We start from the raw sequence: 25224 nt of genomic DNA, 5'->3' as shown, positions 1-25224 counted from the left end.
TCGCTAGATTCCACCTCGATATCAACACCCTTACCTTTACCTTCAGCACCTCCACCAGCGCCACCCGCAACATCTCCACCAGCACCACCCGCGCCACCATCACCACCTTCACCCACATGCTCAGCAGTCACTTCATCTTTCTTCTTCTTCTTACCAGAATCATCGCGAGGAGGGGATAAATCAATTATCCTCGATGGAGGAGAAGCAGGAGGAGTGATTTTTGAAATATCAAACCTGCGCGGTCCCTTGCCCGACTTAACACCTTCCAGAATGACATCCAATGGGGAAGAACCACGTCAGATGAGAGAGAAACCGTCACCTCTTTTTCTGGGAGCATGGACGGCACATGCCTGACAACGTGGAGAAAAGCAACTAACACACTGAAAAAGGCATCTGTTCACCTCCGATAAGACAGGGACACTAGACAGTCACATCAGTTGTTTCCCCCCAAGACAACAAAGCTTCCTTCAGAAGAAAACTACAAGTGCAATGCGCTGTGCGCCATGCGTCCACTTGGTTCAACTTTTACAAGTTGCCAAAACCCATGCGCCATGCGTCCATTTGGCTCAACTTTTACAAGTTGCCAAAACACATGCGCCATGCGTCCATTTGGCTAAACTTTTACAAGTTGCCAAAACACATGCGCCATGCGTCCATTTGGCTCAACTTTTACAAGTTGCCAAAACACATGCGCCATGCGTCCATTTGGCTAAACTTTTACAAGTTGCCAAAACCGATGCGCCGTGCGTCCATTTGGCTCAACTTTTGCAAATTCCCAACACGCCACGCGCCATGCAACCATTACCATAAAACGCGCATAACAAACATCAACTTAACAACCACTACCCTTATAAGTCCAGAATCCCTCCTGGACGATCAACTCAACTAGAAGGCACAGTGGACTGGGGGGACTTGAAGAGGCATGGTCCCAATTCCTCGCCTACATGGCAATGACCACACCACCTTTTCATCCTACATGGAGGTTACATCAGCAAGATAATCCAGAAGCATCTAGAAGCTTCTGAAAGAAATCAAGGTGGCACCAAAGATGCCCCATCCGACAAAAAAGACAACACGTATCACCAGTCATCAAGCGCCATGTAGGCCCTGTAAGCGCGCCACGTGTACCACTACGCTGGCCATGGCAGAGGAGACCAAGAGGATATTCCCCTTGGTCGGACAGCTGGCATAGCTGCCCCTCCCTCCTTCACCCTCTGGCTATAAATAGGACCCTTCGTCATTTAGGTTAAAGGATCTTACCCTCCATACACACACTCTTATCACACACTGTTTATTCTCCCTCGAAACAGTACTTATTCTTACACCGGAGCCTGGTTAAGAGGGAAACCCCCATATTCCCCTCTTAACGAGATTAACGGTGTTGCTGTTTTGCAGGGCCTAGGTCATTTTCACGAGTAAGAAAGGAGATTGAACCCACAGAAGAAACAACCCCACAGATTAACACCGGTGTTTATCCGTGTTTCATCAGATCCCGATCCCGAAATACCGATACCGAATTTTTTCGGTATCCACTTTTTGGCTTTTTCGGTATCGGTACGGTACGGTATCAGTATAATATCGATACCAACTCTCAAAATACCGATACCGTACCGTACCATACCGACACCGAACCGACATGATTCGGTATCGGTATCGGTACCTAGTTTGGGTGAAATTCAGGATCAGTATTAGGCGGTATCGGTATCGGTTCGGTATCGGATACTGCTTTGCTCATCCCTACTTCAAATACTACTTATTACTTATTGCATCAAGGGGATCAAGGCAAAAGGGTCTTAAATCTTTGATTGATTGCCTCTATCTTTATTTGTTTTTATTTTTTATGTTTATTTAGTCTACTTTTACAGAATTCTCCTCTAGATTCGACTAAACAACAAGGGTTGAGTAGTGGGAGCCACAAAAGCGTAGGGTCGACACTTGTTTATAAACCACATCATACAACTATACGATAGATGCAATGGCATATTTGTGTGTAACATGTATAAGTTAAAAACCATGTTTTACAATTTAAAAACAAGATTTGTACAAGAAAATCCATATAAAATTAAAACCTGAATTTAAACTGATGAAACCCAATCCCTTTCCCTAAAAATAGCCTGTTACCACCCGACCCGCTTTGGCGAGAACCCGATTCTAACCATTTCTGACCCAACCAGACCCGATTACCTCTATGCCTAGAATTATAATTGAAATAAAAATTTTGAACACTTAGGGGGTGTTTGTTTTTTGTGTAAAGCACTTCTTGATCTCTTATGTCTGCCCCACGCAGACCACGCGCAAACATTTGAGTCTGCAGGATGTTTGTTTTGTCGAAGTGATTTCACTAAAAATGTCTGTCCATCCTCTTTTTGTTGCACACTTGGGATAGCCACTTCTTACCTCTTCTCTGATCTCAAAACACACTAGACCTCTCAAAATGACAAAACCCTAGAACCACCTTCTCCTCAAACCAATCCTCCTCCCAGCCGCCACCTACAGCTCCGGCCACCCCTTCCCCGCCGTGGATCTTCCTGCTGTTGACTACCTTAGCCGCCTCTCCCCAGCCGACGTGGTCTTCCTCAGCCGCCTACCCCGCCGCCGATGCCTCAATCGGGAGTACAAAAGACGTGGGTATTTTTGTTTTACGAGAAGGTTATTTGGTGGTGGCGGCAGCGATAGGAATTCGGTGGGGTGAGTGTTTACCGGACTCACGACGGTAGCGATAGTGAGAGGCAATGAGGTGGTTGATTTTCATCCATGTCTTAACCGCAATCAAGTCTCAGCAACAATTAAAGTCGTAAGTTGTTTTTTTTCGACATCCTCTTCAAATTCATCCACAGAATCAAGTCATATCCTTAATTTTGGTAAATGAATATCCTCTTCATAACTGGTTTCAAATTTAATCATTCATTTATTAGTGAGGTTTATTTGGTGCGTTTTGAAAAACGTGATTTCAATATGTACTCCGACTCGATCAAATATTATTTTTAAATTATTGAATTAAGGCGTTCATTGTTCTTAAATGGTTATGATTATTGCTTGATGTTCATTACAAGATTATTTGAATATATGGTTATGGTGTTCATTACAAGATTATGTGAATTAAGGTGTTCATTACCATTACCATACTATAATTTAGTAACATTGCAAGGCTAAATAGTGTTGTAATACATGCATGCATGGGGAGTTTTTCAAAAAATTAAATTGATTTTTCACTTCAAGCCCAAAAGGTTTTCATCTTTTCTATTTTAACCCATCTGTTTTTTTTTGACGTAAAGCTTTTTATTTTTGGCAATTTAACCACAACATTTTTTCATTTTAAATTTTGTTCACCATACTTTTCATCTTTCGCAAGGATTTGTTTTTACGTTTCCTTTTAAATTTTGTGAGTTAACACACTACAACGTACGTGTGGAGTTCAACGTTTTTTTCGTCTGGGTACGTCGAACACGTGTTTTTATATGGTTAGCGCATCGCATAACGTTTGGACTAATCAATTTGATGTTTATGAAGTACCCGCGCCGCAACGCGCGCGGGTAGGGATGAGCAATTGGTACTAGGTACCGGTACGTTAATATCGGACCGGTTCCGTACCGTATCGATCATTTTCGGTAGCGACACCTATTTTTCCTGTTATTCAGAACTAATGCTGGTTCGATACACTACCGGTATTTTGATTGATTTTCCAGTATCGTATCACACCAATTATTTTCGATACCATGCCCATTTTTCCGTTTTTGGGTATTGGTACCAGTCCAGTACCATATTCATCCCTACGCGCGGGTGTTATTCCTATTTTATTACAAATACATTGATAGGTCATTTTTCTATTACAAATACATTGATAGGTCATTTTGAAATTGAACTTATATGTTTTAATATGGTGTAGATATTTTTATTTTTTTAAACAATGAACTTCATGTATTAGGTTATCACACTCTTCAAATCGGAGAGGTTCATATTGACTACTCTGACCAGACTATGTTGTCTTAACCGGGTCTATGCCGGCTTCAAAGTTTGATTTTTTTGGCGTTCCTCCGGGAAACCATACCGCCGACTACTACTTAACAATCGTTGTGCCACCACAAGAGCAAAACTCTCTGGCGTGACACACGGTAGGACGAAAACCCGATTGGACTCAAGAATTGAACTGCAATCACACACAAGGCCTAGTTATGCTTAAATGGTTTTGATTATTTGTTGTTTTTTTACAAGATGTTTTTGATAAAATGATTATTAGCAAATTGCAGAAGTTAAAAAATAAACAGCCTTCTTCTTGTAGATTGTAGGGTTTAATCCACCTTTTCTGCTACAGATGTTTACAGATGTGATTCGCAGATTGCAGACATTTTACCTCTGAGAAAACAAATAACACCTTACTAGTTCATGTGCATCTGGGCTTGGGTTATATCTGGGCCGAAGAAAACCCAGTTATTTTGAGAAACACGACAAACTTAACCCCTTCAGTACACATCATGTTTTTATAAAAAAAAGAAAAGAAAAGGAAAACGCAAAATTTAGAAGAAAATAACTTGGATTAAATTAAATTTCTTAGCGCCGAGCAAACAAAATCCCCAAATCCAACCACAAATTTCACAAATTTCTCTCCACTAGGGTTTACTCCAATCCAATTTCACCCTAAACTCACTCTAAATGCTCCAATTTCAACCATCCTTTAACCTCTAAATTCTCTAATCGGATCATCGATGAACGACGGCAGCAGCGGTGGTGTTAGCGGCAGCGGTGGTGCGGCGCCACCGTCGTCGTCGACATTATTATGCGGCGGAGGACGGCAGCGGTTCGAGGTGGAGCTGCGGCCCGGAGAGACGACAATTGTGTCGTGGAAGAAGCTTATGAAAGACGCTAATAAAGCGGCGAAGAAGAATGACGATAGCGAACGAGTTGTTGTATCTGATTCTGCTGGAAAGGCTCCGGCTCCGGCTCCGGTTGCAGTTGCGGTTAATCCGGCGCTTGATTCTCGCATTGCGCCTGTTTCGGTAGTGTTTGTGTGAATTTTGTTGAGTTTTGGATTGAAATGTTGTGTGATTTTGTTGTTGTGTTGTAACTTAGGGTTTTGATGAGTTGTTGTTAAGGATCGTGTAGTAGGTAGCTTATGTTTTTATTAACTGAGAATGGTTAACTGATTTGATTATTGAAGTTCTAGGTCTGTTTGTTAAGTGTGGTGGGAATTGTTGTTGTGTAACCTAGGGTTTTGGTGAGTACTTATTATTGTTGAAAGGATCTCGCAGTAGGTAGGTTACTGGTATGATTATTGAGCTTCTTGTTCTGTTTTTTAAAGAAGTTAAGGACAGTGGGAGTTAGTTACCGACTCACTGCTAAGGCTATAGGGTATGGTCATGACCCTCATGACCACCATGACCCTCCACATAGGCACCACATCATTCATCTTTAATCCATTAATTAAAACCACTACCCTAAGGGTGTGGTCATGACCCAAACCACTATCCCCTTTATTTTTTTAATTTGTTTTTGTCTTAAAATTATCAAATAGGAGGGTCGTGGTGATCGTGGTTTAATCCATGTGAACCACCATCAATCAAGGAGGGGGATGGTATACCATTTAATTAATGATCCTATGTGGAAATAATGTTCCAATCCATGACCCTCACACCCCATAGCCTAAATACTTCTGTTGTAGATGAAGTTTTTTGTGAATATAATGTTTTGGTAGTTTTATGTGATACAGAATGTATATGAAAGGACTTTATTATTATTTTTTTTGTACTGCTCTCATTTGTTTTTCTACAAGCTAAATTGTGTTTTTTTTTGTTTTGTTTTGCAACTGATAAGTGTTTTTGACTGCTGCAGGGAGTTATTGCTGAAAATGAAGGAGGTGATGCACCCCCTGGTAGCCGTTTTAGCGCTGTCATTGAGAAGATTGAACGGTTATACATGGTGTGATATATTCGTTATGTTATGAATTTTAGTATCTGGTCAAGTGCTAGGACTGATGTTTTGATATCTGATTGATTATCTGTTTACTTTTGTAACGGTGTATGACTGTATGCTGCAAATGACGATATATACTTGACTGCATAGAAGATCTGATATTGAATCTTTAATGTCATTTTCGTGATGTTGCTATATTCTATACATTCAGGGTAAAAACAGCAGCGATGAGGAAGATCTTAATGATGTTCCTGACGATGATGAGTATGATACTGAAGATTCTTTTATTGATGACGCTGAATTGGTTGGTGAAACTACCCTGTCATTTTGTTATTGCAGTATTGTTTAATCACACTGTACTTATTTATCCACGAGTCCTTTTTTTTGAATTCATTTACACATGAAGTAACATTTGCTTTTCTTCTGCTCTTCAGGATGATTATTTCCAGGTCGATAATTCAGCAATAAAGCATGACGGATTCTTTGTCAACCGTGGGAAGTTAGAACGCATGTTGGTTTTTGTTTAATAATCGCTTGTCTTGCTTTTGATCATTGTCTTTCTTTTTCTTTTTTTTGGGTTCTCGTCTGAGTTTAATCTGTTTATCGTGATAGCAATGAGCCTACTGCTTTGCCAAGTGAGCAACCAAAAAAGAGAAGAAGGAAGGATTCAACAAAAGGTGGTAATGGAAGCAAAGACGGTAATGTGCCAAATAAACAGATGAAAGTTAGTAAGAATGAAAAGAAGAAAATGATGGCATCAGCAGACCAGAATCCCACCACTCCCTCTCGTAGTTTAACTGTACCAACTGCACACAATGAAAATGTGAAATACCAGAATACAGTTATTGCTCTTGGAACCGTTGTGAAGAAACCTTCTGATTCTAAAACTATCACCAATCCATCTCCAACCAAGATTTTAAATGGTGAAGTTGGAGTGACAGCAAAGAGCATTGACAAGCAGAAAACTGGAGGTCTTCAATCCAAAAAACATGGTTCCAAAATGAAAGATGGAAGTCAAAGTCAAAATCAAACCCCTGTTCTTCAAAGTCAGAGGACCAATGACAAGGGTGCTGATGTGTTAAAATCTCAAGGGCAACCGCTTCAATACTCAGGGGAGAAAAATACAATTCATCAACAGGCAGATATCAAGGCTTCTGAGATTACCCAGCAACCGGTGAATATCCTTTCTCATTTGGATGCCTCATTGATGTAGTTGCATGTTTGTTTTACTTGATCTTCAGATAATGCCTTTAATATTTTGTGCAACACATGAACACCTAACAGTTCTCATAGACCTTAATCCCCTTATCTATATTTGTGTGCACCTCGTAAGCTTTATATGGTTTTATTTTCATACATGACTTGAGCTAGTTGTGTGATATTATTATAATACCTAGGGGGTGATGTGCATTCATATTATCTCACTAACATGTTGCCATGTCAGCAATTTATATTAGTATTGTGCAGCATGCATTGTTGTCTTTTTGGTTTTCAATGCTCTATAAGGCAAGGTGATCGTGGAGGTATCAAAGGAGAAAGGAGACATGGAATGATGACACCTCCATAAATCACCAAGGTTAAACGTAGAGTTAATAGTTATATTGATACACATAGTTCTATATACATATATATATATAAAATAAAGTCTTCACTTGTAAATAAATTGCATATTGACTATATTATTGGATAAATTTGTAGATCTAGGAGTAGGGTTAGAAAGTTGTGTGAGTTAGCCGGTCAAAGATATTTTTTGTTTATTACAAACTTCTAGTTCTTACTTTCTTATAGGAATTTTATTTGTAACTTATAGAAGTTACCGATACTATATACTATATACTGGTCTTATGCATCACGAGATGGTGATGTAATTTGGGGAAAGCAATTACTCAACTAAGTTTCCGTCTACAACTAGATGTGAGTTTAGTAGAGTATTGACACACACTCTTTTATTCGTTGGTCTAATAATGACATCTTGTACACCATTCTATTTTTGACAACTTGTGACTTAATAACACTTAACAAACAAGAAGCGGGAAGATGGCAAGTATACCCTTAACTGGAATAAAGATTACTTGAGTATCCATTCATGTTGGTGATTGCTATCACATGAACGACCTCATATATACATTGAAGTATCCCAACTAGTAAATTATTTGAAATATTCTCATCAATCTTGGGTCTTTTGAGAGTATTGCTCAATTGGGCCTAGTGGGGAGTATATTAGAGAATACGTAGATAAAAACTCAAAATCATATATAGTTTATTCAATAATACCATCTTGAGTATTACAACTCAAATCATAATAAATAACATAAAACGAAGGGAAGATACCGTTAAAGAAAATGAAAGTAGCTAGATTAAGTAATTTCCTAAATGTACACATATAGGCAAGTTGATATATTAATTTAAATAATCATCAAATATGCTGAAACTATAAACCAATTAGGTGGTGTTTAGTTGATAGCTAGGACTCAAAATTGGTATATGTTTGATAGTATAGGGAATGTTAATTTCAAGGGTTTTGTTTCTCGGTTAAAATGTCATACCCATAAACAAGACATACCCTTTATAGTTTCTTCTTTCTAGACCCCACCAATTTTTTTTATTGTTTGGTGTTTTTTTCTTGCGTAAAAATTGTTTTTACGATTAAATGTTATTGCATTTACATAAAACATGTGATTGGTCGGCATAAAAGCATCGACATTAACATATACTAGACACGCCACACATTGACCGTGATGATGAGTGACAATTGATTAAAATCGTGACATTTATAGATATTAGTACGTATTATTAAGTTTCTTTTGTGAGCATTGCACATTGAAGGTATTTATCCCCTTTTATCATTTGCCTTTACGTGATACCGTGTCATTTTTCTAGAGGAACGTTTGTTCTATTGATTGCACCGAAACTATAAAGTTGTGTTGAATATATTACTTACACTAGCTGTCTAGTTTGACGCATTATTAACGCTATCAAGCGCGTGTTTGAGATTATTGTTATCTGTATTCTATTTATCTAGTGTAACACTTTACACCATTTATTGTTATGGATCTCATCCTGTTTCTCCTTTTTTATTACCTGTGCTTATGTCATATTTTATTACTTTAATTTGCTATCTTTGTATGTACCGCTGCCATCTGTTCCTGTACCAATGTGCTATCTTTTTTATTTTGTTATCGTATCACATATTTTAAAGATCATTTAGCTGTTATTTCTCTTAGTAGGAATGCCCAACATGGTAACGATGAAGCTCATAATTGTCGCTTTATGATGGAAATACGTTGCCATATATATCTTGACTAATAATTCAAATATTATTTTCTAGCAGAAGGCTACACACATGGTGAAAAAGGAAGGTTCTAGCATAAAACCTAAAAGTACAAATCTGCTGCTTGAAAAAGCTATTAGAGATTTGGAGAAGACAGTTGCAGAAAGTAAGTTGTACAATCTGTTTGATTACAGGTGGCAATTTCAAGCCATTTTTGTTACGAAATGTGGGTTAGGTACTTAGGTTTTGCCGCTAAGCGTTAAAATAAAAAAAACGTCATCTTCAAAGGATATTTCGTCAAATTAGTCGAATGGCTCAAAAGTCGCCAAAGTGTATTCTAACTCATATAGAATCTTCGATCGTTTTATTTAAAAAAATCAGATAAAACTATTGAAATTATGCAACTTCTGTTTTGATGTTTCACAGTAAGGCCACCAAGTATGGAGGTTCAAGAAGCTGAAAATTCATCTCAGGCTGTCAAAAGAAGAATGCCTCCTGAAATAAAGCAAAAGCTGGCTAAAGTCGCTAGACTCGCGGTACTGGAGACTTTTTTTTTCCTTAATTAGTTAAAAAGAGTCTTTTAATAGTTAATTTTTTTTTTGTAACATGATACTGAAGTACATAGATGACGTGTTGCTTTTGTGGTTTTTGTAGCATTCTATTCATGGAAAAGTGTCAAAGGAGCTTCTTAATCGTTTGATGAGCATTCTTGGTCATCTGATACAGATCAGATCCTTAAAGGTTTTGCCTTATCCATTAAATTGCAATATATATTGTTTTCATTTTTTGAAGCCTTATCGGACTGTTTGATATCTTGTAACAGAGAAACCTTCAAAACATGGTTGATACGGGATTGTCTGCGAAAGAAGAGAAAGATGGCAAGTTGCAGCAGTTAAAGAAAGAAGTAGATGAGATGGTTAAGATACGAGGTTCCATGATGAAGCCGGCGGTACAAATTCTTTCTAGACCGCATATTAATAGATTGACGTGTTGAATTCCTTTCGATAGGTATCATTTAAACTCCAACAGTTGATATGGTTTGTTTTTAATACAGGCAATTGAGCAGCAGGCTGGGTCATCTGATGATTTTCAAGAACCTAGTACTAAAGAAAAAGAGAAAAGCATATTTACCACAGATGATGTTTTAGAGGACAAAATTTGTGACCTTTATGACTTATTTGTTGATGTACTCTACTCTGACTTTATATCTAAAAATCCGTTCTTCCTGTAAATCTTCCGTATTCAGAGCATCTTACTTTCTATTTTTTATTTTTTCATTAGGGGCTCGATGAAGATGCAGGCCCCCAAGTTAGGAAGCTTTATGCAGAGGTAAGCTCATCGATAGAATTGTTTTTTATTTTACATTTCCTGAATCTGGAAGTACTTTATTGCATGTATTTGCCGGTTGATTCATGGTATGCACTGTGATGAAACTTTGCAAACTGCTAGAGGTGGCAATATGGACGGGTTGGGTAATTGGTTCATGCTTAAACAGGTGTGTTGGGCCGACACCCCTTTTCTAACCATTTTTTAATTTTATAGTCATAGATATTAATGTGTATAACAGGAATAGTTTAAATAAAAAAAGGAGTAAAATGCCATTTTCGTCCCTGCGGTCTGGTCAGTTTTGCGACTTTCGTCCAAAGATTTGTTTTTTTGCATCTGAATTCAAAAGGTTTGAAATCTTGCCATTTTCATCCGGCTTGTTAACTCTATCCATTTTTTCCGTTAAGTCAGGGTTTTTTGTTAACTTAAAGGGCAATTCGGTCTTTTCAGGGGTATTTGGTCTATTTACATAAAGTGAAAGACCGAATTGCCTTTTAAGTTATCAAAAAGTGGGAAACACCCTTGGCTTAATGGAAAAATCTGGATGGAGTTAACGAGCTGAATGAAAATGGCAAGATGTCAAACCTTTTGGATCCAGATGCGGAAAAACAAACCTTTGGACGAAAGTCGCAAAATTGACCAAACCTCAGGGACGAAAATGGCATTTTACTCTAATAAAGGAATAGAAGGTTTTATGTATTTGATACCACCCTTTGAGGATTTCAAGTTTCAACCTGCTTGACCCTTTTTATTTTCAGTGAAATATTCGTTTAACCCATAACGCAAAAACCAATCGCTTTGTATGTAAAAGAGTAACAAATTGCCACCTCTACAAACTACCATTGTAATATGAGGATATGTTATGATTTTTCTTCCCCTTGTGTTCTAGGCTTTAAACAATCATATATGTAATGGAAAGATAATTTACAAATTTTGTGCCCATGTTGCAGCTTGCTGAACTGTTTCCAAAAGGCTGTATGGACAACCATGGGATCAAACGAGCAATTTGTCGGGCAAAAGATAGGAGAAAAGCATTATACAAGCGCAAGGTATTGACCGTATGTATATATAAAGGAAAATGCTACCTTTTGTCTCTTCTGTTATTTTTGTAACTAGTATACAGTCTCAGTAGAGGTTCTGGAGTCTTTTTGATAGAAAAATGGACGGGTCAGGTGAGCTGGTAACGGGTCAAAACATGTGATTTTTTTTTGGTTTGGGTTGGTTTGACCTGAATGCTTTTTTGTCCAATAAAATAATCTTTCTATATATAGTTATTAGTTAGCTTTTAAAAAATGATTTTATTTTTACTAAAAACAGATATTTTTCAGTAAAATGATTTTTGAAATTTTTGTGCATTAAAGTTAACACCTTCGGTGTGCCTTTACTTTTTTTGACCTGTTTGACCCTTATACTTTTAACTTCTAAGTTAATTATCTGATTTGACCGGAGAGGGGCGACGGGCCTCCCCAATGCCGGGGGGGGGGGGGGGGTCTCGCACCCAAAAAATTTTGACACCTTGCCGTTCAAAAAAAAAAAAACTGATTTGACCCATCTGACACATACCCATATGACACATAGAGATAAACACAATGAATCGGGCCATGCATAAGTTGGTTATTTATTTCACTAAAAGTACGAGTTTTTGAGTAAATGATTTTGACCCTCTTTGACCTTTTAGTTAATCTTTTTATTCGACATTTAGGGGCAAAACATGATTTGAATTGGGCGTAGCGTAAGTAAATGGGTCAAAATTTTAATTTTTTCTGATTTCATGTTGAAGGATCAAGAGAAAGTGAAGAGGAAAAAAATAGTTCCCACCAAAACAGAGACCGTTACTGTTGATGCTGGATCTACGGGTCAGGTGCATCACACGCCTGATAAGCAAGATTCAAGTGCACCTGTGAGGTCAATATCCACCACACTGGTGGCTGCAACTGCCGTCACTGCACGACCGTCAGCTCCGACCACCGACAAGCCAAAACAAGAGAAACTTAAAGGTAATGCTAACATTCAGAGTACCACAACGGTTTCAGAAGTTGTGAAGAAGATTGCAAAAAGGAAACCAGAGTCGGAACTGCATGATGGTCAAACTCAAGTTCAACTCTCAGAGAAGTTAAAACTCTCAGAGAAGTTAAACTTAGCACAAGGGAAGCAAATGATTGGTGGTGTTGTGAAGCCCGCCACTCAGCCACCACCGGCTGCTTCTACCATTGATGTCGGTCAACCAAAGGTGGTGAATAGCTCAGTTGACATGGTTTAACTTGAGCGTACTGACCAAATCCCGAGCAACAATTTATATCAATCTGTCTGATGGTTGTGCTATGGATTTGGCACTTTGAGGTCTAACTTAATATCAAAGTTTATAGGTGTAGGATGTTTGAATAGCCAACCTTTTGTTTTTGCCAGCCCTCCTTCGTGGATACATGCAGCTGTTTTGAAGTTTTTAAAACTCAGTTTGCGGTCACTTTTTTTTAAAGAGTTTTATAGTTGAAGTTTCTGTTTTAAATTTTTTATTATAGATGTATATAGGATTTTATTCTTCTATTTCGGCTAAAAATGTTGGATAAACATAAAATTCCAAAATAGAAAAAAATCATTTTCAAATATACGAAAATAGTAAATATATGCTTTAGACCGTGGGGTATGGTGGGGCGGGGGTTTGGGGTTGACACGTGGACTTCGAGGGGCACCGCTGGTTAGTTGCATGCTGGGTAGGTATGCGGGGCGTGGCTAGCCTGCGTGGGTTGGCCACGTGTTATAATTTTTTTTTCATTTATTATAAAAATACACACAATTAAAAAAAAAGCCTAAAATTATTATTAAAATCCTAGCCACCTATAGCCTAGCTAACCCAGCCAATGAGAGCCGGCCACGGAAGACCGCTAGACCCGCCCAACGCCCGGGCTGAAACCCCCGTCCAAGGGGTCACGCCGAAGCCCAAGCCCACCTGGGGTGTTGACTTAGGCGTTTGTACCCAACCCTCGTCCCAACCCCCGCCCCATACCCCATAGTCTTAATCCACGAAATCCAGGCAAAATTGCTTTAGATAACCCTGGTGAAGCCTTAATGGGTTTCATACCCTCATACCATACCCGCAAACATTTTATTTTTTTATTGATATTAAATACAAAAACTTAAATAGTAAAAAATATATTTAAAAATTCAATGGGCATTTTCTAGCAAACTAAGTGGTATATCCTATACCAATTATTACTCGACAAATACCTGATGAATATTAGATTGAGTATGACAATATTACAATTAAGCGTGGGATTGAAATTACCGATATTTGTTCTAGCCTATCTCATTGCTATCCCTGGCTCTAATTGGGCGATGATTGATATAGGAGTCACTAATGACTTTGAGATTTCCTTCTTATTGATAGGGTGTGCAACATCGTACACATGATTAATATATAATAAAAGCTATCATCACCACCACCACCATCGCTGCCGCCGCCGCCGCCACCACCACCATCATCATCATTATACTCAGTAAATTCCACCGATAACAAAGCTAAGATAGGGTCTGAAGAGGGTAAGATGTAGACAGTCTTACCTCTACCCCGTAGGAATAGAGAGCCTGCTTCCAGTGAGACCCCCAGCTCGATAGTAGTTTTGCATCAAGCCTTGGACATAAGTCACATAACACTCAACAAAGGTTGATTAGTGCATGTACCATTTTGTCTTTCGGCTATCAACGCTACCACATGATGCATGATTAACTGTCTGCCGCTTTTAACATTATTTTCACGATATTAGTAAAATAACGTTAAAATTAGTGCAATTTCACTCCCCCCCGAGGGCCCACACATATATACGTTATATGTGCACACCACACGCGGGGCGTGATATAATAAAAGCTATGCATGTAGCAAATTAGTAAATTTTCCTGGTTCCGGTGGCGTCGAAACGTAAAGTAACTGGAATTTATACCGTTTAATGAAAACGTATTATATTTGCCCCAACTTGTTTCCGAGCAAAATTTACACCGAAATGTAAACCAACTGAAAATGTGCATAAAAATAAGCACGAAAACGTATTATATTTGACTTGATTTATTTGCGAAAGAAATTTACATCGAAACGTTAACCAGCTTGAATTTATACCGAAACGTACATAATAATAAACACTTAAAAAATGAATACGAATTCTTTAGAAAGTTGAGTGGTTGTAAATACCATTGCTGAAAGTTGAGGAATAAAGATAAAAAACAAAAAGACATCAAAAGACAAAGAAGGGTCAATCAATGGGAGGAACCGTAGCCGTCGCTTCTCATTGCGCGGTAATATATAATGTGTTTCACAATGCTATCCATCATAAGTGTTCTAGTACTAAATTGTTCATATAACTTGTTGGTAGGACTTTCAAGTGGAGAGTAGGCCTAAGACTATCCATAATGGTGATTTTTTTTCTTTAATCGGTTGCCATGTGGCTAATAAGACAAAAAACAAAGTCACTTTTTAATAAAAAATATAATAATAGTGAAGAACCTGATTGTGTGCTCAACCAAGGGTTGCAACCAAAATATATAATATTTAACTGTTTTCTTCTCTTTTCTGTATTTAAAAATTAATTATAAAGCATATTTATTTAATAAAATATTGGTTTTGGTTGGTTGTGAATGAGAGTGAAAAAATGAATTGAGTTGGGTTGGGTTGGGTTGGGTTGGGTTGTGTAAATGGAAAAGAGAGAAAATAAAATTTTAATGAAAAATAGTATTAATTTGGGTTGTGATAGTTGATAGTCTAAGTTTGACTCTTTGAACATCGGGATATCGTGAGTGCATTGTACGAATGCCTTTGTTGTGATAATGCCAAATGAGAAATAAGCTTGTCTTGTGTACATTCATCAAAGATAAAAACTAGAAACCTAAGATGCGTTCCATAAGGGAAAACATGCCTTGCGTATCTATATCTATACTTATATAATAAAAGAAACCAATTTTTGGACACGTGTCATCTATAGAAGGTATCCTTAAATTTATACTTATCTTATATTAACTAAATAAATAAATAAAAAATTAATATTAAATCTTATCATACTTTAATAAGATATTATCTTCAAATCTAAATTGTTAATTTAATATATTTTTAAAACAAATACCTTTCTTTCCAACTTATATTATATTAAATATATATAAATAATAAATTAATATTAAATGTTATCCTAATTTATTAAAAATATAACTTTTTTTATATATGTTCATAAGCTACATTTACAAGAAACTAAGGATCACGTGCACCTTTACATTTCTATAATGACAAAGTTTGTTTCAACCTTCTAGGGTAGTCCAGTTGCCCAGCCTCACCCACCCTCTCCCTAGAGGTCCCGGGTTCGAATCTTGGTGTCCACAACCCACAGCCAAGCTCTTCGCTCTCAGTTGGGTATTCACCCCCAGGCAGCTATGGGGTTAAGCTAGCTTGTGGAGTGTGATCACTCCAGCGGTTGGGAGGACCGTGGAACATCCCCCCCCCCCCAAGTTTGTTTCCCCACACTCATTAAAAAATACTTGGTGGATATTGGATCACTGGAGTATCATCGTGTCACCAGCGGAGATAAAAAATGTATTAACGTTTAATTGTTTGTAAAGATAGAGATTAATTTACCTTTCAAATTCATAGTCATGCTTCAACACCAAAACAGAATGTACTTTGTTTCTTCAATTTCTTCAATTCGTTTTGATTGGGACTACAAGAGAATATATAGAGTTTTTGGGTCTATAAATCCATCTCCATATACAACTCTATTTTTTATTTACTTAACGGATTAGGATGAATGTTAGTGTTTCAAATTGAGCATTATAAGTTACCTTTTATGTATAGATTTTCGATTCCCACAAGAGAGGTTTTTCCAAATTATTGGGTTTACTCATGAATTAGTGTATAGGCATCATGCCTACTGGAGTTGAATATGATCGTTTTTCCGGTGATCAGAGACTAACAACATTAGGGTTCCGTTAGTCAAGGTCCATTGGAAGCCAATATGTTAATAGTTGGGACAGCCAGTGGTTATTTTTGAAATTGGAATTGTTAGCGGCCAACAACGAATAGTTGGGATTATTAAAATCCAATATTCCTTTCTTTAATTGTGTTTTTAAAAATAAATATAACTTTCTTTATTATTTACTATAAAAAGTTACATTTATATAACACGTGTAATACACGAACTTGTTAAAGATATAACTTTTTATCATTTGCTATGTAAAATTAGATTTATTCAACACGTGTAATACACAAGGTTTTTAAAGATACAATTTTTTTTTTTATTATTTGGCAGATTTTTCAACCCGACTGACTATACACGGGTTTTTTAAAGATACAACGTTTGGATGTAATATTTTTATTATTTGGTAGATTTATTCAACCGGATTATACACGGGTTTTTTTAAGATACGACGTTTTTAGTATTTAGTATACAAAATTACATTTATTTAATCTGTGTAAAGATAATATTTTTTTATTATTTGATATATAAAATTACATTTATTTAACCCGTACAATATACGGGGTTCATAAAGATATAACTTTTTATTATTTAATATATAAAATTACATTTATTCGACCCGTGTAATACACGGGGTTCTAACCTAGTTATCTATATATTAAAAAGCAATTCAATGAATAGTAATTATTTATAATATATAAATTTATAATATTAAAAAAGCAACCCAATAAATAGTAATTATTTATAATATATAAATTTGCAACATTTTAGTTTAATGTGGTGTTGTAAGCGTTACTTTAGAAGAAAAAAAGTAAAGATATGATAGACATTTCAATATTATTACTTTCAAAAATTATCTTTATCTATATATTAAAAAAAGCAACCCAATGAAGAGTAACTATTTATAATATAGAGTAAACTGCAATTTTACCCTCTGGGGTTTAGACCAATTGGCACTCTTACCCCCCTAACGAAATAATTGCAATTTTACCCCACAACGTTCGGTGTTATGTCGCAAGTTTACCCCCTAGCATCAAATTTGCTTAACGGTCAACAAAACAATGTGAGGGTCAAAGGATAAATAGGTAATTTTGTCAAACCATTATTATTATTATTATTATTATTATTATTATTATTATTATTATTATTATTATTATTATTATTATTATTATTATTATTATTATTATTATTATTTAGGGCTGTTCAAAAAGCTCGCGGCTCGGAGCTCGCTCGAAGCTCGCTCGGATTTAGCTCGGAAAAAGCTCGCTCGATTTGGCTCGGTTTAAAAGTGAGCCGAGCCGGTCCGGCTCGGTTAGAAAGTGAGCCTAGCTCGGCTCGTAACGAGCCGAGCTGGCTCGGTTTGGCTCGCTTTGTAGCTCGGCTCGGTTTAGCTCGAATTATTTTACTTATAATAAGTTTTAATTTTATATACATTATAATATATTACAAAAAAACTGATTATTATTTACATGTATATAGGTTTGTAATTTGATATTTATGGCATATTTGAAGATTGATTACCATCCTGATGAACTAATATTGTATTTTATTGAAATTAAAACTTATTTTGCGTTGTTAAACTTGATTTTGGTTTGAATTATATTAGGTTGAACTTATTTTGAATATATTCTTTTAAATTATTGAATAATATTTTAGGCTATTAAATTTTAAGATGTATATATTAGTTATAAAATCGAGCCAAACCAAGCCGAGCCGAGCTAGCTCGGTTTAAAACCATGCCGAGCCCGAGCTTAGATTTTCAGCTCGGTTTCAAATCCGAGCCGAGCCGAGTCAGCTCGGTTTATAATCGAGCCAAGCCCGAACTTGGCTTGGCTTGGCTCGATTCGGCTCATGAACAGCCCTATTATTATTATATAACTCTCTTTCTCTCTCTATACCCCTCTCTTTCTACCACTCTCTCACACACACACACACATATCTCATCTCCATCTCTCAACACCATCAACCGACCATCACCACCATTAACCCACCTGCCACAGTGCCACCGCCACCGCCACCACTATCAACCCGCCACCACAAACACCCTACCTGCCATCAACACACCTACCACCATTACCATCTCAATCACATCGCTTCAAGAACTTTAATCTTGTCTTTTGTCATGTAGGTTTTGTTTATTATTGTGTTCTTGGTGTGTATTTACAGTTTGTTGGTTCCTGAATTTGGTTTTTAGTAAAGGGTTGTGTAACCTCAATATATGTGTTTGAAAAAGGGTATACATATTTTGATTCAACTCATATGATTTAATTGATGTGGTGAAGATGGTGTTTTTTGATGATTTAAATCCATGGTGGCATATATCTTGTTAACAGAAGCTTAAGTACCTAGAAAAGGGATCGATGAAGAAGAAAGGGAAAAAAGCCCATAAAAGACAAGGGTAGTGGAGTGTTTGGTGGTTTGATGGGATTCATGGTTTTTTTTTTTTAATTCGTGCTGATCTTTTGATGTGGTTTGCTGGAATGATTGTTATGTGTAACATGGAAAATGACTTACAATTGCTGATTTGAACTTGTTTTTGTTGTTCATATTTTTGCCTATATCAAGATTATGATTCTTGCAAATCATTATAAACCAATTCATTGTCATTCATTCATATGTGTATCAGTTTTGATGTTTTTTGTGTGACTTACAGTTAATCAAATATCATGCACTTGGGAATTGTGTTTTTTCGTTTTGGTTTTGGGTCTGCAGAGGGTTGGGTGTGATTTGAGTTAAATGGACAGCGACGAGAGAGAGAAGTGGTTGAGAGTGTTGGAGGGTGGTGGCTGGAGGTGGTTGAGGGTGGTGGCTGGAGGTGGCAGGGGTGGTTGTGGTGGTGAATGGCGGTGGCAGTGGTGGCAGGGGATAATATTACAGACTAGAACAAAACATAGGGGGTAATATGAAAAGGCATTATAGTCATTTCACATTCCAGTTAACAGATCTGTTAACTTATTTGACGGCATGGGGTAATATTGCGACATAACAACGTTGGGGGGTAAAATTGCAATTATTTCGTTAGGGGGGGGGGGAGGAGTGCCAATTGACCTAAACCTCAGGGGGTAAATTGCAGTTTACTCTATAATATATAAATTTGCAACATTTTAGTGTAATGTGATGTTGTAAATGTGGCTTTATAAGAAAAAAAGTAAAGACATGATAGATATTTCAATACTATTACTTTCAAAAATACCATTGAAATTGGATATTGAAACAAGAATGGTGTATGCTCTCGTTTATATGTATGTTTCATGCCATTTCGGACTTACACACCTCTCGACCCAGAGAAGATCGCCATTGGGATAGAACGTATGCCATTACCGAAAAAGACGACAATTTTTACTAGCCGTTAATATTCTTGGAGACTTATATCTCATTGATGATAGTTACAATTAGGGTTGATAAAAAACAGAATTACCTGACCCGTAACCGAGTTAACAATATAACCGAACCAAAGCAAAAAAACAATGGTATGGGTTTTTGTATTAAAGAAAATACAATAGTAACTGTTCTGTGGAGGCTCAAAACCGAACATTTCAGTTTCGATTAAGAGGGTACAGTAACTAAACATTTCGGTTTCAGTCGAGGCTCAAAACCGAAGTGAACTGCCGGTGCAGACCCTTAAGTACAATAAATCATCGTTAATGAGCCTTATTATATGTTAATATTATTAGGTTAAACTAAGCTATTTTACATTATAACAAGTCATATTAGGTGTCAATAACTCATGCTTGATGAGACATGCCTTGTCATATGAACCAAACTCGACCACAACTGTCGACTTGATATCATAAGATAAACTAGAAATAAGACCCGCGTGTGTTGCAGCGCAGGTACTTCGCAAATATCGACCAGATTAGTCCAAACGTTATGTGATGTGTTAACCATATGAAAACACACGTTTTGACGTATCCGATTGAACTCAATGTATCCTATAGTTGCATTGCGATTGTATCTATTGTTTGACTACATTTTAAAGTGCTTTAGGGGTAATGTTAGATAACATTAGTAATCATAACCCAAATCAAGGTGACTGATCTTAAGTGTCACCTGCCCTAGCCACAAATAATCATGCATTCATGCTTAAAGACCCAAGAAAGAGAGTTTTAGATAAAACATCCGTTGAAGACCGACTGTTACAGAACAATACCATAAAAGTTTCCAAGTCAAAAGCACAAAAACACCTTCGGAAATAACAAGCTACCCGACACCAAAGTACAATAACACTAATTCAATGCCGAACCTTACTCCCTTCAATCCCAAAGCCAAGGCTAAATAACTTTTTGTAGATCAATCCATTCTCCCTTTCAAGATTCTTTCGGTCACTTCAGTCGGTGTGCTGCAGCAAAAGCATATATAATAATAACGTATTAATATCTTCAATAATAAGCAAATGATGCCAAGATGTTGATGACTTTTTGACCATTACAAATCGAATGTTAATTCAAACAGGCAATAGCAAAAATGATACGATTCCAGAGGGTGTTTGGATGAGCGTCTAGAAAGTGATTACGTGATATTGAGTAATCGGAATCAACGTCTTTTGTTGTTTGAAGTTGTAATATGCTTATCCATTATTGCTATTTCGAATAATTAGTTCCAAACACTCCGGTTATATACACGAAAAGAAACTTACACTATGTAGACATGTCCTCCCCAACCACTTAAGCAATCACGGTCAATTGATGATACAAGTGCTTGGGAGATGGTTTCAAACAGCTCCTCATGATCCTGCATACACAATAACAAGTAGAGATTACATATATTTATATAACACGTTTGGTTGTACAGGTGAGAAAATCAAAACACACATCACTTCTAAAAATTTAAAACTACACGTGGCAAAACGGTCAAATGGGTTCTATACTCATATTGTTATTGTATTTTTTCATCTCATGCCGGCAAAACAGGTCGTTGCCCGTTGGGTAAGTGGTAAAAGGTCACTTCTAAGATTGGGTTGACCACTCGACCCGTCAGTACATTTTTTAAATAAATCAGCACATTTTTATATTCTATATATAAATACTGTAATAGTAAACATAATTACAAAAAACTATATTATTAAACAATAATCTCATTGTTTTAAATTAATAGAAGGCAAATTGGAAATAATCCCAACTTTATCAATTTGGCCGATAATAATCCCAAGTAAGTTATTAGCCGATAATAATCCGAACTGGTCAATTTTTTTTAGTCCGCCGTTACAATAGCTTAATGGAGTTAAGTTTTTTTCCGAACTACAAACCGATGAATTAGGGCTTTTGATCAGAACGGGGATACGAGTCGATTGATGTAAAACTTACCTCAAAATACTGCCCCCAACCCACGAAAACGGTGCTTCAATTCAGGTGTTTAACTTCCAATTAACAAAAATCAAGCCATTTCGAGCACAATTTCGAGGTAAGTTTTACATCAATCGACTCGTATCCTTGTTCTAATCAAAAGCCCTAAAACATCGGTTTGTAATTCGGAAAAAAATTTAACTCCGTCAAGCTATTTTAACGGCGGACTATTTTACAAAAAAAATGGAGGAGCTCGGATTATTATCGGCTAATAACTGACTTGGGATTATTATTGGCCAAAGTTAAAAAGGTGGGATTATTAATTTCCAATTTGCCTTAATAAAACAATTTAAAAGGTAATAAGCATCGACCAATTGACCCACTTCCTTGACAGTAACCCTTTTGAATTGTTATCAATAAATACAAGACAAATTGGTCCATTATCATTTAAATGGATTGAACATGCAACCTCTGGATTTAAGAGGGACTTCTAAAAGATGCATTGCTGATTTTTCAAAGACTAAATATTTAATGGCTCATAGATATACCTATAATTATACAAGGTCAGTTGCAAATGATATTAAAAAAGTTGAAATGCTAAAAGGAGTGGAATATAGAAGGTACCATGTCTGGCTTGAACATCGACTCACAGGCACCATAAAGAGATTCTGATGCAGTACCAGCCACCACAAAATCTTTTGCAAGCTCCCTATGATTATTGATTTATTAAGAGGAAAGATAAAAAGTTAATGCCAGCGGTAAATCAAGCAACTCTTTTGATTGCAAGTGCATACTAGCATACCTCATGAAACTAAAATTTTAAAGTATCATATATCTACTAGATAGCATTTTCAGTTACACATTTGAATAACTTGATGATCGACTTCAATTTGCACATATATTCATGCCAAAAAGAGAGTTAATATAACATGTTTATAAGTGATTCTAAAAGTATAAACTTTTTGAAAAACACAAACACAAGTCTTGAGAATTTGGTCTTTTACATTTATGTTTTTTTTAAAGGAATATTGGATTTTAATAATCCAAACTATTCGTCGTTGGCCGCCAACAGTCCCAACTTCAAAAATAACCACTAGCAGTCCCAACTATTAACATATTGGCCTCCAATGGACCCTGACTAACAGAATCCTAACGCTGTTAGTCTCCGGTCGCCGGAGAAACGCTTTTTACCCGGAAAACTCATTTTTTGTCGGAAAACTTAACATTTTCATCCCAAACCTCTTTATAACCTTATTACGGACCTATAAAAATCTTTTCTAGTAAAAGCCCCAATTATTTAAGTCGCCGGAAAACACCTTTTTCGCCGGAAAACTTCTTTTGGCCGGAAAACTCAACTTTTTGTCCGGATAACTTAACATTTTCGTCCCAAACCTCTTTGTAACGTTAAGCCGGACCTTTAAAAACCTTTTTCTGGGCAAAAACGGTTTTCCGACGACCAGACACTAACGGCGTTAGGGTTCTGTTAGTCAGGGTCCATTGGTGGCCAATATGTCAATAGTTGGGACTGCCAGTGGTTATTTTTGAAGTTAGGACTGTTGGTGGCCAACGGCGAATAGTTGGGATTATTAAAATCCAATATTCCTTTTTTAAATAGTAAAAGAAAAATTTAAAAAAGGTCTGGTTTTCATACAAGTATGAGTAACAACAAAAGCATAAAAAAGTAGACATACTTTGCTCCAATTGAGTCCATTGTGCAAATAAATGGCTTGTCGTCCTCTCCCAATCCAGCAATCACAGGTTGGCAGAAGTAAGGACCAAACCTACAAAATATTAGTAACGTCTATTAATCTAACAGTAATACTATTTGATGAAACAATATGAACTCCGTATGTTGTGAAATACACACCCTTCCTTAATATGCATTGCAATGTTGTTACATCACATTATAAAACATTATATAACAGGAGGCTGTTAATTATTTAGAATTTTTTTATATTACATATAAAGAGATACAGAGCGGGTTAATCACGATGTAGTGGGATGACATTCAGAATCTAAGAGTTACTAACGCTCATTCATGGACTATGACTTGCACAGTTCGGCACCTATAACTTTTGTACCTACTGCATTCCTATTTTTTTAAATTTTAAGTAGTGACCCTCTTCAGTGTTATATAGAAGTATAGAACTATACTTGAAAGACATGTTGATTATAGGCGTTATACAAACAATTTTCTTAAGCTCCAAGAACCCGAGCGAACGTATCTACCTGATCAAGTTGTTATGAACAGTTAGGACTTGTGTATCAATCATTCAATCACATTTCTATATGTTACTTATTGTTCTTAAAAGAGTAACATTTGAAGACTATGTATTTCACCCTTTCTGCAAAACCGTTTGTACTCTGATTCATTGCTACTCGAGGTCAAATTCACGGGACAGACACAAATACAGAAAGTAAGTTCCATTCTAACCTTTTCTCATACAGCATAGCAGAGACAAGGCTAGCAAAAGTTTCAGGCTTCATGTCTCTTTCTTCCCTCAGCTGATACAGCTTGTGGCGAAACACAAGCCGCTGATGACTAAATAACACAAAAAACAAACAAAAAACACATTTCAATTAACACAAACAACAAACCAGATACACATACAAACACAACTACTTTATTATATATCATAAAACCCTAAATCAGTGACTATCAATGCTTACAGTGTCTGAGCATCGGAACCAAGACCAGATAGACCGAGGAAAAGCTTATCATGAATCTTGAAAATACGTTGGAAATCGGTAGCAATAGTTTGAAGCTGAACACCAAGCCTCCTATCACTAGCAATTGCAAAGCAATTCTTACCTACCATCGCCACCAAGGCACTCCCATTATACTCAAAAATCTGTGCACAAAAAACATATCAATCTAATCATTAATATGTTCCTAAATTAGGAACATAATCATACAACCAAACGCTAACATGAAAAACTAGAACTTGAACCCTAATTTCACACATAAAATGCCCTAACACATTCAAAATCTGTTTACACACTTCATATTAATCTTTATATATATCTATCAATTTAATCACGGATACGTTCCTAAAGAGGCTCATAACCCTAATTTCACAAATAAAACTGACCTAATACATTCAAATTGAATACATTCGAGTTGTAGAGAAAGAGTATTTACCGACATCTGATCGATCGGTGAGGTTGAACGGAGATCGGAGCTTTGGTTCGATTTGTTTGTTCAGAGGCTTTATGAATAGGGTAGTAGCTTGGACAATCGGTTACCTGTGATCAAAATATAATTATTTATATAAACATTTATATAAACATGTCTTATGATTTGTGTATTTGCATTTCTAGTCCATCGAGTTTTTTATTTTTTAGAGTAAATTATTGTTTTGGCCCCTATGGTTTAGTCAGTTTAACCCTTTCAGACTCAAAAAAAATATTTTAACATATCAGACTTTGAGGTTGCATTTTATAACGGTTTTGACCCCTAACGCTAACTTTTTACTTTTTTGCATTTAAGTGT

At 36.5% G+C, this 25224-nt stretch overlaps 2 protein-coding genes across 3 annotated transcripts; one reads left to right on the top strand and one right to left on the bottom strand.

Moving 5' to 3' along the window:
* Window positions 1-4510: 4510 nt before the first annotated feature.
* LOC110941306 (ubinuclein-1) lies at window positions 4511-13017 on the top strand. 2 transcript variants are annotated; one of them, XM_022182927.2, is made up of 13 exons: window positions 4511-4994; window positions 5827-5913; window positions 6119-6211; window positions 6342-6418; window positions 6520-7081; window positions 9239-9344; window positions 9605-9714; window positions 9833-9919; window positions 10002-10127; window positions 10233-10364; window positions 10460-10507; window positions 11455-11553; window positions 12285-13017. In XM_022182927.2, the coding sequence occupies exons 1-13, from the start codon at window positions 4704-4706 to the stop codon at window positions 12762-12764; spliced, it is 2298 nt and encodes a 765-aa protein (XP_022038619.1). In that variant the 5' UTR covers window positions 4511-4703; the 3' UTR covers window positions 12765-13017. The 2 variants fall into 2 exon arrangements, with proteins under 2 accessions (XP_022038619.1, XP_022038618.1); XM_022182926.2 differs by having other exon boundaries at window positions 9236-9344.
* Window positions 13018-20529: 7512 nt separating this feature from the next.
* On the bottom strand, window positions 20530-25000 carry LOC110941308 (proteasome subunit beta type-3-A). Its single transcript, XM_022182928.2, has 7 exons — window positions 24874-25000; window positions 24402-24583; window positions 24166-24273; window positions 23423-23512; window positions 22356-22440; window positions 21086-21180; window positions 20530-20788 (listed from the first exon to the last, which is right to left on the bottom strand). The coding sequence occupies exons 1-7, from the start codon at window positions 24877-24879 to the stop codon at window positions 20740-20742; spliced, it is 615 nt and encodes a 204-aa protein (XP_022038620.1). The 5' UTR covers window positions 24880-25000; the 3' UTR covers window positions 20530-20739.
* Window positions 25001-25224: the final 224 nt, after the last annotated feature.

This window comes from Helianthus annuus, chromosome 5 (genome assembly GCF_002127325.2).
Source record: "Helianthus annuus cultivar XRQ/B chromosome 5, HanXRQr2.0-SUNRISE, whole genome shotgun sequence".
NCBI lineage: Eukaryota > Viridiplantae > Streptophyta > Magnoliopsida > Asterales > Asteraceae > Helianthus > Helianthus annuus.
The sequence above is the reverse complement of the archived record's forward strand: the minus strand, read 5'-3'. Positions and strand labels throughout refer to the sequence as shown.